This window comes from Danio rerio, chromosome 16 (assembly GCF_049306965.1).
Source record: "Danio rerio strain Tuebingen ecotype United States chromosome 16, GRCz12tu, whole genome shotgun sequence".
In the NCBI taxonomy this organism is placed as follows: domain Eukaryota; kingdom Metazoa; phylum Chordata; class Actinopteri; order Cypriniformes; family Danionidae; genus Danio; species Danio rerio.
Genome location: NC_133191.1, coordinates 42,627,148 through 42,644,263, shown reverse-complemented (window position 1 = coordinate 42,644,263; position 17,116 = coordinate 42,627,148). Strand labels below are relative to the sequence as shown.

Genomic DNA, 17,116 nt, shown 5'->3' with positions numbered 1-17,116 from the left:
TGGTTGCAAATTAACATTAGATTGTTTTGAACCAGGAAGCAGCTCACAACTTCAATGTAGCTGCAAATAATTAAGAACTTTTCAATTTGTCCCTTCTCATCCTGTCTCACTACACATGTGGAAAAGTTGCTAGCAAAATTAATGAACAGCATCCACGACGCTTGTAATGTAAAATTAAACAAATAATGTTTTATTTGTCTTTCTGAGTATATGAAAACAGCCTTTTCTGATTTACACAATGGCACAGTATCGGTACAAAAAGTAGAAATTGGATCTTTAAAAATACAACTTCAGTAAAATACAGTACATTAAAATGTTTATGTACTCATTCTTTTCTCCAAAGACATTTAAAATAATCTAGTGTTTTTTAAGAGGTAACACATTGAAACAGCATTATAAATGGTCTTCTACATAATATTTCTTTCTATTAAAAATAAATCACATAAAAGCTCATTTAATTTCTATAGGTTTGTCGGTCTAAAAGTATTTTTTCAATAGAGCTGCTAATATATCTTCTGCAGAAAACCTCCACGCACTGGGGGATTTGATCTGTTTTAAAGCTGATGCTTTGTTCTTGATCTAATTTCTGCTATGAATCACATTTTGTCCAATAGCATGCCAGTTTACATCTTCTCCACATAGTTGCCAGGAAACATGCCTTCCTTTCCTCGAAGACGACCTTGCCACCAACCTGAAGGGTCTGAAAAAGACAGGCAGCAGTTCTGCATTCTCTAACCCAATATAATCAGTATGAAGTTCACTTTTAATGTTAGGAAAATAGATTACCTTCACTTAGGATTTCTATGATATCATCTGGTTGAAAGCTGAGCTCATCCGTGTCCTGAGCATCGTAAGCGTACAGTGCTTTGCACCGTGGGGTGCGGGGTACAGGTTTGGGACTGGGTTTAGGACGTCCTGATCCTGGAAGAGGCTTGTACTCTTTTGAGCGTCTGCGATGCATCCTGAGAGGAAACACAGGGAAATATTTCTTTAAAAAAGACTGCAAAGCTCTTAAATAAAATAAAAAAAATAACAAAATAAACAAAACAAAATAATAATAATAAAATAAAATAAATAAAAAAATAATAATAAAATTAAATTAAATTAAAAATAAAATAAAATATAAAAATACATAATTTTTTGAAATCACTAAAAAGAGTGGTAAAATTGTAATAACTTTATTGTCAGGTGCAAAATGTAAATCATTTTAGGGAATAATGAAAATTAATTATGCAATTCATTGATCTATGCAAGCAAGTTCCAACAGGATTTTAAAGAGTTAGCATGCAAAAATACATAAAAAACACATATAAATAAATAATTAAATAAATAGATAAATATGAACATATTAAATGGTTTAAACTGTTTAAGTATGACAAAAAGTCCATATTTACAGTTTTTAATTATGCACTTTAAAAAGAATTAATGGAAAAAAAATTCTATAAGCAAAACTATAATAATATGATTTGACATTAGGCCTAAACAATATTTCCTTTTAGCATTGCTATCGCATTGTGTATCTGCAATAGTTGCATTGCTGGATTAGATTATTTATTAAAGTTTGAAAGTTAATCTATATTTTTATCTTTTTTATTATTTACCCAATGATGACCATGTCATTTTACACGTTATTGTTCAATTTCTGTACTTGAACCCAAAAAAAACAAAAAGCACTGTTTGGGCTTGTTATTTATGCAAATGCACTGCATAGAAAAAGACTTGATCATCCCAGTCAATCTAAATTTATGAAATCTTTCCAAATAGATATATTCAAATCATCTGGTAAAATTTTGTAATAAAATAATTTTTCCAATATCGTGCAGCCATATTTGACAGCAGCAATTATCTTAATTGATTTACAATTGGCGCCCATCATGACCTTGTAGACTAGTTCCAGCTGAACAAGTTTTTTTTTTCATACAGTAAATATTGCTTGTAGGAAATGAATGTTGTTATAGCATAATGATCAGAGCCTCTTTCAGTCATCTTACCCGGCCACGCCTTGATCAGGAACCTTCATGAAGCCCATATCAGTGTAGACCTGGCTCTCTCTCTGACTGCGCACGGATCCCTGGAGTCTGGGAAGGGTCGGCTGATCCATAGTGGACTGCTGGCGGAGTAGAGAGTGTCTGACGGCTGGCTGCCCTCTGCCTCGACCAGCAGACTTAGGAGCTTCTGAAACAACAGAGAACATTAAACATAATTAAAACATTTTTTATAGCATTTTTAGTAGCAAGCAACTCCTAGGAATTATGTAAAATTGTGGTCTTACCCCGTGAATACTGTCCTGCACTGCGATTCTGGTTGCCCATGAAGCTGCTCTTTCGGTTGTCCCGACGTGTGGGTCCTGTACAAATAATGATTGTGGTATTAAAAAATAACTTCTAAATGTTGCCCTTTTGAGCTTTAAATTTATACATCAAATCAGTTTCACATAAATAAAGTGTCATTTTTCTAAACATTACTCATCTTATGTTTTATGAGCACCAAATCAGCATATTAGAATCATTTATGGAAGATCATGTGACACTGAAGAGTGATGATACAAAAAATTCAGCTTTGCAATCTCATGAATTACATTTCAAAATATATTTAAATAAATGCATTAAATAAATACAACATTAATTAAGTGCAGCTTTTTACATGTATTCAAGAGTATCAGGCCCGTAGCCAGCCTGGTAAAAAGCGCAGTTCTTTTTATTATTTTATTTTTAAAAAATTGGACATTTTTACATTTATTTGCCTAGCCTTATTTTCTATTTAATTTTAAAATAGAAAAAGGTTTAAATATTGCATTTTAGTGGCATTTTAAGCACAATTTTTTAGCTGGATCAGCTTGTCAGATGGTCATCATAACCACACTTTTTGATGTTCTAAAAATATTTCCTAAGATTTAGAAAAAATGAAATCTGCTAAAGTTTTAAGTTAAAAACTGCAGCATATGGGGTATATGCCAAACTAATGTGTTTCCCATACAGATAAACTTCCGGTGACCTGTTATTGTGAATTTTTTTTCCATTTTATACCGTTCCTTTTACAGCATTAATGTTGTAATGTAATTCAAATACAATCAGTTAAACAGACTTTGGCATTCATTTAGTTACTCAAGTGTAAAACGAGACAAAAAGCCGTTTGCTCGCACGTGCCCGTCAGAATCGGCAGGATAGGGCAGAAGCTCCATTGAATATACTGGGATAAAATAAATGCTCATATTATAAAGACATGGCGGGGGAAATGTGATTTAATGCAGTGCTTCTTGTACAATCTGAGAACCACTTTATATCAAATATCATTCAGCCAGTGGAGATTGATGATTTTCAAAGAAAACAGACCTTACACGCGTCGATTTTGCATTGGCATACAATTCACCGGAAACAATTAACCCAGGTTACTGGCAAATTAAAAGTCCTATTAGCATGCTTCGGCATATACCCTACTGTGTCATTAATTAGGCAAATACCAAACTGAGCATTACATTTAACTTCAGTAAAAAAAAAAACCCAAAAATATGATAATATAGAGCTTGACATTTTTTCTGGTCTCTCTTGTAAAAAAGTACATTTAAAAATTCATGGATAACAATAGCCAAATTAGAATTAAAACTAATTTTAATATGGTCTGCTTTTGGTGCTTCACACTTTTTATTGATTTTTTTTCTTTACAAGATTTAGAATAAAAGTTCCTTGTAAAATGTTTTCTCTATTTAATAACAATAGTCCTACCTCACTTACCGCTTCACATTGCGCTTGGTCTTAAAGCCTTTTATGGGTTATTTTTTTACAATTTATGATGGCTTAGCAGTCAAAATAGGACAAATGAGCTCATGCATGGGACAAATTCTGGACCTTTGTCAGTGGGAGATTCTTTCTAACCACCGGAACCCCCTCTGGCTACAGTCCTGAGTATGAATGGGATGCATCTAACATGAATTTTAGCATCAGAACATTATTTGTGCAGTGTATTCAGGACATCATATTTTTAGATGCCTAATAGCTGCTATTTTGAAAACTTATCTTGGCTGACAGCCAATGCCAATAATCTTTTTGTTTGTTTGGAAAGTGTTCATTTACACGTGTCAGGTGTTATGGGTTCTATTTTTGACTATTGGAAAAAATGTGGAATAAAATCTAATTTGTGATTTTACAACACCTATTGCTGCTTAATTAATTTCTAAAACTAACATCACGTTTTCTCAGAATTTGACTGTCTGAGAAGGAACAAACCAGTGAAGACAGCAAAACCAATATACGCTTCTGCTTGCAAGTGTATGTTTTGCAGGGATTTAAAAAAAATAGCTGCAACTCTTGAAGATCTTTGTTGCTATAACACCTAAAGAAAAATAGTGCAGACAAACATGTGCAACCCCAACTGCCTGCCTGCGTTCATGCATGCACACATTCAAATAGAGTACAGTGTGAAAGCTGTGCATTCAAATGTAAACATGCCTTAACATACAGATAAAAAATTTAATAGCACACTTTAGGCTTTCTTTGTACAAATCCTAAACTTCTAAAGACAAATGCTAAATGGTTTGCAAAATTTTGAAAAATAGTGACAAGCCTACAATAGGTACAAAGTAACTAGTTACTGTAAATATCTAATCTATTGAAAAATAAAGCATTTTATGTCTTTTAATTACAGTCACTTACTTTACTATGTACTAGAGTTAAATACTGCACATAAACAGTTCTGTTTAATTCAGAATATACATTTATATTTAAAGCATAATGCAGTGAAATAGTCATTTTTGTTATAGAAATATATGCAAAGACAATTACACATGCTGAAAACAAACAATAAATCGAGTTTATACAAGTTGAATGAGAATATATTGCAGAAATCCAGAAAAGCAGAGTTATTGTGTATTTGTAATTTAGATATTTTGCATAATGATTATGTTTTTAACTAAAAATTACATTTCTCAGATAATTGCACATGCGTAATGCGCCAAAATGAATAATAGAAAAATGTCAATGTACAATATACATTAAATATAGTGTATGTACGACATTTGGTGTCATTACTTAGAAACGTTTCATGTTTGATACACGTTTAACTTTTCATTTTTTGCTGCATAATTATATTAACTAAAGAACGGTATGGTAGTTATTAAAATGCTTAAGTATATTTTTTGTAAAGCCAAGTTTGACTTAAATTGAAAGAATTAATAAAAGTTAAATATTTACTTCATTTATATTTATTTTATGTGTTGAAATTCATGGAGAATATTAGTTAATAAGTCAATTACATTTCAGACATACAGTAGTAATTAAAAAAACTATTTAAATACTGACGTAATAAGTAATTAATTACTTTTAAGGAATTTACTCAGCACTTAATATTTACATAACTGTAAAGGGCTAGGAATCCAAATACAGTACTGACATTTCAACACCGACTTACTTGTGTTTTTAGGCAGACCAGACCCAATACTGACAGTTAGAATCTTGCTACTGGGCTTCAGAACAGCATCGTCCCCTTGACCCATCTGAAACTGGATCTGTCGAGAGCCAGCAGATGCAAACGGACCCCATCCTCCTTTCTTCACCTTAAATTCAAGTCTGAGAGGGAAAAGAGAAATGACAAAAGCAGTAACATGCTCATAATCCTTCTATTATACAGCATATGACATGATTTTAGGGTACAGGAAATATTGCTTACAGGTTGTTGAACTTCAGCGGGAGCTTTTTCTTAGTTTTTTCCTCAAACCGCTTATACAGCAGACTGAGGAATTCAGTCTTAAAGACAGACTGCAGAACACTGTCATATTGATCCTCGTGCAATATGAAGATGTCATCCTGTAGTGTGCTGAGAACAGGAAAATACAACAACTGATCCACCCATCATCCATATGCTACACAGAAAATTACACAATTTAGCTTAAAACATGAAACATGGTATATAATCTATAGTGAAAATATGCGAATTGATGTCAAAGCAAGCAAAACATGCACAAAGAACATGCACATTTGATCATGCCAAATGACAGACTTTAGTATTTGTTGGTTACTTGCTAAACATCGGCAGAGATTCACTGAATGTATCTAATGTTAACTTTAACTATAACTACCTGAAAGTCTTGTCGCCTATCCAAGTTTTAGGAACAACAAATAATAACTTGACTCCTAGTTGATCATTGGGTATCAGAAGTGGATTATATAAAGGGCAAAGGCCTCTAGACTACGATTATTTTACCACAATAAAATATGATCATGTCTTGAATTTTTAATTATTTAATTAAGACACTGAGGTCTGACTTTGCATAGAAAAAATGTCTTGTCACTTAAAGATAATGTACAGTATAGAATATAAATGGTGCAGTGGAAAAATAATTAATATTGTGTGTGACTTCCATGAGCTTGGAGGACTGCATCCATACATCTCTGCAATGACTCAAATCACTTATTAATAAAGTCATCTGGAATGGCAAAGAAATCTTTCTTGCAGGACTCTCTGAGTTTATCAAGATTCTTTGAATTCATCTTTAATGCCTCCTCCTTCATCCTACTCTAGACATGCTCAATAATGTTCATATCTGGTTACTGGGCAGGCCATTCCTGGAGCACCTTGACCTTGACATTCTTTGCTTTCAGGAACTTGGATGTGGAGGCTGAAGTATGAGGAGCACTATCCTGCTGAAGAATTTGCTCTCTCCTGTGGTTTGTAATGTAATGAGCAGCACAAAAGTCTTGATACCTCAGGTTGTTGATATTGCCATCCACTACAGATCCCTCACACGCCCCATACTGAACGTAACCCCAAACCATGATTTTTCCTTAACCAAACTTAACCAGACTGATTTTTATGAGAATCTTGGGTCCATGCAGGTTCTAATAGGTCTTCTGCAGTATTTGTAATGATTGGGATGCAGTTCAGCAGATGATTCATTGGAAAAATCTGCCTTCTCTCACTTTCCAAATGATCAACTAGAAGTCAAGTTATTATTCGTTGCTCTTACAACTGGAATCGATGACAAGACTTTTGTCAGTGTGGCTTTCACACTCCTGTGATTTCTTTCTCTGTTTACATATTTTTCATAAAAACATACATGCATCTACAAATGATGGCAGCTTGAGGGTATTAAACATGTTTAGATTTTACATTCTGCTTAGCAAATGCATGATTTATTAATCATTCTGAAGCATTAATGTAGTGCAAACGTCCTAGTCCAAAAGGTGTTCATACATATTGCATGATGAAATACCTCAGAGAGACCGACTGGATCTTCTCCACCTCGATCTTCCTCTTCAAGACCTCACGAATCTGGCCTTTCTCAGGACCCTGCTTCACCTTCTCGCGTCCAATCAGATAGAGGAACTTAGGGGTGAGAATAAGGTCCCGCTTGACGCTCTGTGGGTGTTGACACAGTGTGTGGTCACATGAAATACGTCAGATGAACTACATGTGCAGAACAAAAGATTTGTTTGTGTGCAGCTAGCCCAAAACACTTCTAATATGTTACTAAGGAAGTGATGTACAAGCCTTAGGATGTGCTTTTATACAACCAATGCTGGGAAAAGCTGCTTTTAGAAGTAATGCACTACAAACAATCTTGCATTACTTTTTAAAAATAGTAAATATGTTTACTGCGTTTTAAAATGTGTTTTCTTTTCTTTTTTCCTCTTTTTTTTATTTGACAAAAAAACAAAAACAAGAATACACTTAAATTGTCAAGCTTATACACAATAAACTTTTACAAACAATACATTTCCATTGTGGTCCTTGATGTAAAGTACAGATTACACTACCCCCGGTAACAAGTACAACGTGACACTACATTGTAAAAATAATCACAAGTAGTCAGTAAAACATACTGTAAAATCCATCAACATACTATTCTGCAAAAGAGTCAGATTTTAGATTTTAAACTAAACCAACCACATTTTAAGACCTTTAATATCCGCAGGAAGTTTATTCCATAGGAATATGACCAGAAGCAGTTTTAAAAAGGCATCATGTAAAATCCATAAGACTTTGCCTAGTTTTATAATAATGTTGTTTGCTTACTTTTGATAGAAGTGTATATACAGTATACACACACACACACACACACACACACACACACACACACAGCAGTAAATATTCTGAGATCGCATTTAACAATGAATGTTTTTTTTAATCATATTAGGGATAGTGAATCTGTTTTTGAGCAAGTGAGTTGAATAAATACAGTTGAAGTCAGAATTAATAGCCCGCCTTAATTATTAGCCCCCCCCCCCCCCCCCCAACACATTTCATACACATAATACATTATAACATAATAGTTTTAATAACTCATTTCTAATAACTGATTTATTTTATCTTTGTCATGATGACAATAAATAATATTTGACTATATATTTTTCAAGACACTTCTATACAGCCTAAAGTGACGTTTAAAGGCTTAACTAGGTTAATCAGGTTAACTAGGCAGGTTAGGATAATTAAGCAAGTTATTGTAAAATGATGGTTTGTTCTGTAGACTATTAAAAAAAATATATAGCTTAAAGGGGCTAATCATTTGACCTTAAAATGGTGTTTAAAAATTTTAAAAACTGCTTTTATTCTAGTCGAAATAAAAAAATAAGACTTTCTCCAGAAAAAAAAATATTATCAGACATACTGTGAAAATTTCCTTGCTCTGTTAAACATCACTTGGGAAATATTTAAAAAAGAAAAATAAAAAATTCAAAAGGGGGATAATAATTCTGACTCCAACTGTACATGTTCTCATATAAGCTAGAAATACAATCAGTCTCATATTAACACACCATCATGCATTTAATCTTGATTTCTCTCAACAAAAGGACAGGCTGGCAGTAATAAATGGGAAAATAAAGTAAATAGTGTTATGTTTTTTTAAAAAAGTAACTGATATTTGCTTAAATATAAAAAAAGAAATGCTTTCCTAGTTAAGGTTTATGCACACTGGGACGATTTTCACTCATGCTTATTGTTAGAATTGTTTGAGACGCTTTTCAGCATTCACCCACAAGCTATTTGTATTACTGATGAGTTGATCACTCCCTGAGATTGGATGGCGCTAAATGGAAAACAGAAATACAAAAGGTGGCACTCTGCAACTTTTTGTCGCCCGCTTGTTGAACACAAGAAGAATTTTCCTTATGCTTTTTCCTTGTTTATACATTAAGTAAACGATTTCACTTGTATTCAACCTCCTCCACTACAGCACACAAACACCTGGCCAAAGGTTTGCAGAAAAGAGGTTGAAAGCCAGGAAATTACGCAAAATGAAACACCATTGAATCCTAATTGATGTGTAATTCCTGTGTGCTCTGCTAGATCATTTTGTGCTTGAGTGTCACCAAATGTTTTGCTGTCATTTCAGCAGCTCAAGCCACGGCAAAATCTCATTGGTTGACTATTTTTTTTTAATGCAGCACACCAAGAAATCTAATAAAAATATAAACAAGTTCAAGGTTTTTTTTTTAATTATGCTTTTGTGTCAAATGGCAATTTTGCGCGTTGATGTGCACACTCAATTTAGAGCTCTTTGTTTAGTCACAAGGTTAAAAATCAATGATATACACAAGCAAAAATTGACTGAGTAAATCGTAATGCATTAGCCCCAACACTAAGATTTGGAGCTTTTATGTGTCTGTCTCAATGCATCCGACCATATTAGCTAGGGCTGTGTGATTTGGGAAAAATATCTAATTGCGATTTTTTTTTAACAGATACTGCAATTTCGATTTGAATTGCAAGTTAATTTTGTAGTCAAGCTTCAGCTCAATATTCTATATTGTAGCTCTTTACTGCTAAAATGCAGTGTGTTAGTTAAAAAGGAACTGAAAAGATATTAAACAACTTCAACTTCTATTCAAATTTGTTTATAAATATTCAGAAATTAAACACTCATTTTTCTCTAGAGCAAACAGTAGTGAGTTATGGCGTTAGTTATCTCCTGGTGCCTTCGTGATGTTTTTTCATATGGTGCAACAGCTGCAAACAACTCTGAAATTGTACTTTGCAGTTGCTAGCTACTAGATTGAATGTCATTGGCAATACTTTTAGTTTACTTGTTAGCAAGACACACCTGCGGTGCTTTTTTAGGTGCTGTTTGTTGTATTTCTTCATGCTGTGGCAACAATTCTCCGACAGCTCTTACAAATAACCTGTTTTGTTTGGTGTCTGTGACTTCGAAACCGAAATATTCCCATATTACCAACATCCTGTTTTTCTTGATATGAATTAGTCTATTAATGCGTCTGAAGAGGCAGATGCCATCATCCCACTTGTCCGCGTTTTCCTGTTTGCTGTTTTATTGTGGGCTTTCCGCATAGTACGGTCAAGCAATTCTGATAGGGCAGAACAAAAGTGTGTTCACTCAATTGGATAGCAAGTCTCACACAGACGGCAGTCACGCATTTGCTCTGGGTGGGGGAAATTATATAATATTTCATATTGCAACCTCTTGCAATTAGGATATTGCAACAATTGCGATTTGATTTCAATTAATCACTCAGCCCTTATAAAAGCATTATCCTCTTAGATCATAATACTAGCTGTAAAAAGGGGTTTTGAGTCGTACCTTAAATCTGCGATCGTATTTGACCACCACATCAGCGAAGTCAATTCTCTCCCTTCGACCCACAAACTGCCGAATCTCCGGATGGTTGTCTGTGCCGATGTAATCTCCGACGAAATTGCGGTTCAGACTGTTCTTTCGTCTCTCCTTCTTGTTCAGCAGGAGGTCAGAAGCTGAAATCAGAACAGAAGCACTGCCACATGAAGCACGTTTGATGGTATTCCCAATACCACACATATTCTATTGACTGGAAATGAAAAAGAAGTTTGAACTTTGACACTTGTTTTTATGCATCAATAAAAAAAAAAAAAAATATATATATATATATAAAACGTGAATGAATCGTACCTTCCTCTCGCATACGGACATACTTCCGTACAGCAATGTGTTTGCGCCAGGCTTGCTGAATAACCCGAGCATATCCATTGTATTTTCTTTCCCTCATCTCCTCCAGCAGGAACAACTGAAGATTGATTTTCATTCATTTCAGAATATCAACAAACTGTACAACCTTAAAACGACCAAGCAAGTTTCAGATGTGCATCACAAGACAATGGGTTGTACATACACTGTCTATTCCATATATAGCAGTCAAAGATAAGATGACATTTTGGTGTCTGTATTAAATTAAATTTGAACTTTTTGCATATAAACACAATCAAACAAAAATGTCTGCTTTCATTTTTCAAATAACGCGGTGGCTCAGTGGATACTACTGTTGCCTCACAGCAAGAAGGTTTCTGGTGTGAGCCCCAGCTGGGTCAGTTGCCATTTCTGTGTGGAGTTTGCATGTTCTCCCCATGTTCACGTGGGTTTTCTCTGGGTTTCTCTGGGGAACCCGGTAAGCTTGGGTTTAGCTTACACAATTCACCTATAGCGCATGTCTTTGAACTGTGGGGGAAACCAGAGCACCCAGAGGAAACCCATGCCAACACGAGGGGAACATGCTTTAGCATTCAAATCTTCTGCAAATTATATTAAAATGTATGATATCATGTTTTGCTCATGTACCAAAAAATGAATACACATGCATCATAAGTATTTGACCAATACAATTTTTGGGGGTAAAAACAACCATACAAAAGGAAAAGCCATTTGAACCAGCCAAAGAAATTCTTAATATTCACCTAACATGACTGTATTACTTCTAATCTTTATCACAAATCCAAAGGAATGCATTTAAGTAGCCAAACTGCAAAGTAACTCATTTTGTCCAAGACTAAAATAAACCGAGCCACCCCTGAGAAAAGGAGTTACTCAGGCAACACAAGATAACATGCTCTCATATGCACAGAAAACAAAACACATTATTACTTTTCATATCTAAGAAAACACCATTAAATCACGTCTGTGATACTATCGGTCACAAAAAGAACAATACATACAGATTCTGGAGCCTTGATGAAGATTTTGGTTTTGCCCAGCTGGTACTGATCTGAGTCCATGTTGACAGATTTTAAAAGGTGCAGGACGCCCTGTTTCTCATCTCCACGCCACTGAGGCCATGTTTCTCTGGTCAAGATGGCATATCTCAAAAAACATAAAAGAATAGCTGATTATTAGGGATGCGTGATAAAGTCAAGAGGTTATTATTTGTGATTAATAACTTCAACAATATTTTGTCAAGTGTGTTTTTATGCCAATATCTTGGCTGTTTTAGGGCTGTCAACGTGAAAAAATACGATAAAACTCACATTTGGTGGCAGCAAGTCACAGTTTTAAATGATTCACTGAATGACTAACTAAATTGATTCATATAACTCATTATAAATTCATTTAACTCATAAATTCATATATCGGATTCATTTAGAAACTAAAAGAAGTGACTCTTTCTGAATGGATTACTTAATTGATTCAAATTCAAAAGCATAATAACTCGAGTTTAAAACATCAACACTGCTCTGTGACACAAATGCTCTGCTCTGGCTTTGTTTTGATCTATTTTCATCAGAGAAACAGAAGAACTGACAATACGGTGTCTAAAATGGCATAAAAGCTTGTGATATAATACTCAACTAATAATACAGATCTTAAAAAAAAAATATATATATATATATATAAAAAAAAACATTGTTTTCGCTTTCAAAACTTGTTACAGTAAAACTTTTTTCTAGGCTATCACGTAATGAGCAATTTTAGACACTAAAAATGTTAATATTTTGTTTTGTTTTTTTGCGAAGCTACAGTATATAGATAATAAATATTGCATAACCATATTTATATAATTTTTTATTTTATTTAAAAAACTAAAATAGTTATTGGTTTAAAACATGAGACCCTTGGTGAAAAGGGTAAAAAAAATTATAAAATAAAACGAATAGTGGACCATACTTTACTTCCCTAGTTGTCTGATTACATCAGGAACTGCAAACATTTTTATTTTGTATCACAAGTTTACAAAAATGTCTTGTTTAAATATGCAAATTTGGCATTATATAATTGAATACACACTAATTTGAATTAGTTTTCATATCATAAATCTGAAACCTGAATAAAGGCAGGTTTGTTAAATAAAAAAGGTCAGGTCCATAAATCTGAAAAAAAAAAAATCAAGTCAGAAATATTTTAGGAATTATTCATTCATTCATTCATTCATTTATACATTCATTCATTCATTCATTCATTCAGATCCACTTTTCCAGGGAAGAGTGAATGAAAGAATAAATAAATGAATGAAATAATGAATGAATGAACGAATGAATGAACGAATGAATGAAATATAAATATGAAAACTGAATAAAGGCAGGTTTGTTAAAATAAAAAGCTCCATAAATCTTAAAAAAAATCTGTCAAAAATCCTATAAGAATTATTCATTCATTTATTCATTCATTCATTCATTCATTCGTTCATTCGTTCATTCGTTCATTCGTTTATTTTCATCCACTTTTCCAGGGCCGGGTAAATAAAAGAATGAATGAATGAAACAAATCTGAACACTGAATAAAGACATATTGTTAAAATAAAAAGGTCCATGAATCAGAAAAAAAAATCTGTCATAAATCTTTCACGAATTAAATAAAAATAAATAAAACAGTAAAAACAGACTTTTGGACAGACTATAAAAAGTGCATTTTTTTGCACAGCTACATAGATATTAACCAATGCATAACCCTGTTTATAATCACATTTCCAACTGCAAAATCCCCTTGTATCATTTGGCATCTTGATAAATAAATGCTGATTTTACCTATGCAGAAATTTTTTGAAGATGCGTCTGAAGGCGTAACCGGCCCTGCGCACACGGATGTTCTCTCGCAGTCCCAGATACTCCACCTGGTGTTTTACACGACTTTCCTCCCAGTCGCGAGACTTCTTGGTTTCATTGGGTTTGATGCATCGAATATAGTGAGGGGTGCATTTCATTAACGTCTGGACCAAAGTATTTGCCTGTTTCTGTTAAAGAAAGAAGAAGAAAAGAAGAAAATAGAAATTCAAAGACATGAGTTGTCTTCCAACTACACCAGCATTCTTTCACATTTTTGCTGCCTGCTTAAAAGGTTAGTTCAAACTAAAATTCCAAACCTCTTATACCTTCGTTTATGTAAAATATCTCAAATATATATATATATATATATATATATATATATATATATATATATATATATATATATATATATATATATATGTATATGTATTCTAACAGGTCTCAGGGGTTTGGAACAACATGAGGGTGAGTAATTAATAACAAAATATACATTTTTAGGTGAATTAATCCTTTCACATATTAAATATGTTTCACAATTCTGAAAATTTTATATCTGACTTTTATTATTGGCCTGTTTATCTTAGTAAAGTGGCTTTGACACAATCTAGACTGTAAACAGCTATAGAAAGACAGATGACTTGATTTAAATAAATAAATAAACAAATACATAGTTAGTTAGTTAGTTAATAAATAAAGCAATCATACCTATAAGCATAAACAATGATCCCAAATCACTTTCATAGTAATGCAAATTAAAAACTAATAGATTTTAGAGTTTAATGCAGAGATGCCCAAAGTAAGGCCCATGGGCCAAAGTTGGCTTATTGTAACCTTTGATTTGGCCCACCATTCCAGCTTAGAGGATAGTAAGAATGTTGGAGAGAGGGTTGATTGTCATTTCTAATTTGACGTTTTTTGTTAGCACCTTTTATCGCTGCTTACAGCTTTAATTAGTGTTATTGTTGAGCTACAAAAAAAGCAAACTGAAAGTAATTGCTTAAATTAAACTTTGCATAATCATATTGCAAAATATGATTTTTAAAACATAAATACTGTCATTCAACAGACAGAAGACTATGCAGAAGACATTGGCGAGCAAGTCAAGTCAAAAACTAGTGTGAGTCTGTTATAAATGACATTATTTTTGTTTTCACTGTAATAAGTTCATTTTAAAATGTAAAAAAATACTGTATTAGGGAATTATAGCAATGGTTTCTTGTCATTTTTAAATATTATTAAATAGATTAGGAATTTACCCATGGCAACTTTATTAACCTTCAGCCCACTAGCCACAATCAAGTTTGGTTTTTTGGCGCTTCATAAGAAAAAGTTTTGGCGCCCATGCTTTAAAGCATGAGACAAATGTTTTAAACCACAACTAATAATATACCATACTTCCTGTTGTCAGGAACTGCAAACATTATTTTTGGTAATACAAGTTTTACATATAAATATGCAAATTAGACATTATCTAATTGAATATACACAAATCTGAATTAATTTCCATAATATAAATCTGAACACTGATAAAAAGCAGGCCTAATAAAATATGATATAAAATGTTTTTAGGAATTATTTTTTTTTAATTTAAGAAATTAAACAGTAAAAGTTTAGTGAATGTATCAGTGGAGGAAAAAAAAAACTGAGAAAAGGTATGAATCACATTTTGTCACAGCACACTCAAAATTGAGTAATGTATCAAAACCCAGTGTGTTGCCTATGATGTCAAATTGTAGTTTGAATTCCAAGTATGCACTCCTGTGTGTTGTATTTCAATTATTTTACCTTAATCTTTGAACCTGCAGTAGTGGGACGACCCCTTTTCTCAGCCTCAATGTTCTCTGGGAACAAACCTTTAATAAAGGCACTGTAAAGATAACCAGAAATAGGAATCAATAATTTCTATAATTCCTGAAGCCCTTCAACTCTTGATTCTCTTACCATCACACAAAATACATAATCATAGAGCTGACTTACACACCACAGAGAAGATCTCTTACAAGAAGCATAACAACTAACCATCCTCCTCCAGCAAATTGATTTTCTGATTTATTAATGTGATTTATTATTTCATTAAGGAATTAAAGCTGAACTGCAGATGTTCCGCATCAGTGCATGAGTGCATTTAGGAGCTTTTAAGAAGCTTCAGCCATAATTCTGCTGACGTGCGCAAACAAGGCAGTAAAAAAAGCCAAATAACCACTTACAACTCGCTGCTCTGCATGAGCTCGATGATGTCACTGAACAGCACGTCTCTGTTTCTCTCACAGAAGCCGCTCACATCATAAGACACCTGCAAACAAGGGCTCTTATTACTCGCACTGAGAAGACAATCAATATTGGTGTGACTCCATTTGCTGGAAGCTCTCTCTCTCTAAAACACATCTATATTCAGTTGTATTGCATGCATCCAAACAGTTTGTTATTAATATACTGGGTTAAAGAACTCTGTAATAATTTAACAAGCTTTCTGCAGTTTTAAGGAAAGTATCAAGTGACAGATTGGGGTTACATTTTAATTTGTACCATCTATACATGAGTGGATCAAGTTCAACTATTAGAATTACCATATTTCTTCTATAACCCACAGAAGATAAAAAAAGTATTTAATAGTTTCATAAAAACAACATGCTATAAAAAGCCATCAACCTTTCAATTCATTTTCCATTGGATTGCGACCCCTGGGGTTCTATTACGCTAGATTAAAGACACAGCAAGTTAGTTGCAGCAGATTGATTTTACAGCACAATGTTAGACTTTGACACCTTTACAGCACTCGCGTACATTCAAAATAAAGGCTACAACTTAACATAGAGGATGATCTACAAGTGGCAGTCTCCATAAAAATAAACAAACAATAGTCTTGTGCTATAAACATTGGACCACTCTCATTAAGTGAGGTTAATATTAAATTAAATGAATGAATAATGACTATAAAAAAATGATACGGTTGTTAGACTGTTGCACTTTGTGTTGTCAATAAGCTCATGTTTACAGTTGAAACCAGAAGTTTACACACTCTATATAAAAAGGCACATAACCATTTAAAAAAAAGTCAGATGTTAAGATGTTAATGTGACTAAACTTTTTCTCTTTTAGGTAAGTTAGGATTATCAAATTTGTTTCTGTTGTGCTTAATAGCAGAATAATAAGAGATATTTATTGAAAAATTGTTAAAACTTTTCGTGAAATTCAAGTTTACATACAATAAGATTATTAAACCTCTGAAAAAGCTCAAATGATGGTGTCAAGGTGTTGGAAGCTTCTCATTGGCTAACATTGAGTTAATTGGAGGCACAACTGTAGAATAGTATTTAAGGAAAACTTCAAACACACTGCTTCCTTGTGTGACAACATGGGAAAAATTACCAAGCCAGAATTA

General features: G+C 33.3%; 1 protein-coding gene across 1 annotated transcript in view; it reads right to left on the bottom strand.

The window, feature by feature from the left end:
- Nucleotides 1–171: 171 nt before the first annotated feature.
- The window catches only part of myo1eb (myosin IEb), a 37,061-nt gene continuing 20,116 nt past the window's right edge, over nt 172–17,116 (bottom strand). The window contains 13 exon segments of the mRNA NM_200636.1: nt 172–700; nt 787–962; nt 1,992–2,175; nt 2,273–2,347; nt 5,404–5,561; nt 5,662–5,808; nt 7,205–7,350; nt 10,532–10,701; nt 10,877–10,991; nt 11,914–12,058; nt 13,717–13,922; nt 15,520–15,601; nt 15,942–16,027. Coding sequence (NP_956930.1) covers nt 624–700; nt 787–962; nt 1,992–2,175; nt 2,273–2,347; nt 5,404–5,561; nt 5,662–5,808; nt 7,205–7,350; nt 10,532–10,701; nt 10,877–10,991; nt 11,914–12,058; nt 13,717–13,922; nt 15,520–15,601; nt 15,942–16,027 — 1,767 coding nt within the window. The 3' untranslated portion in view covers nt 172–623.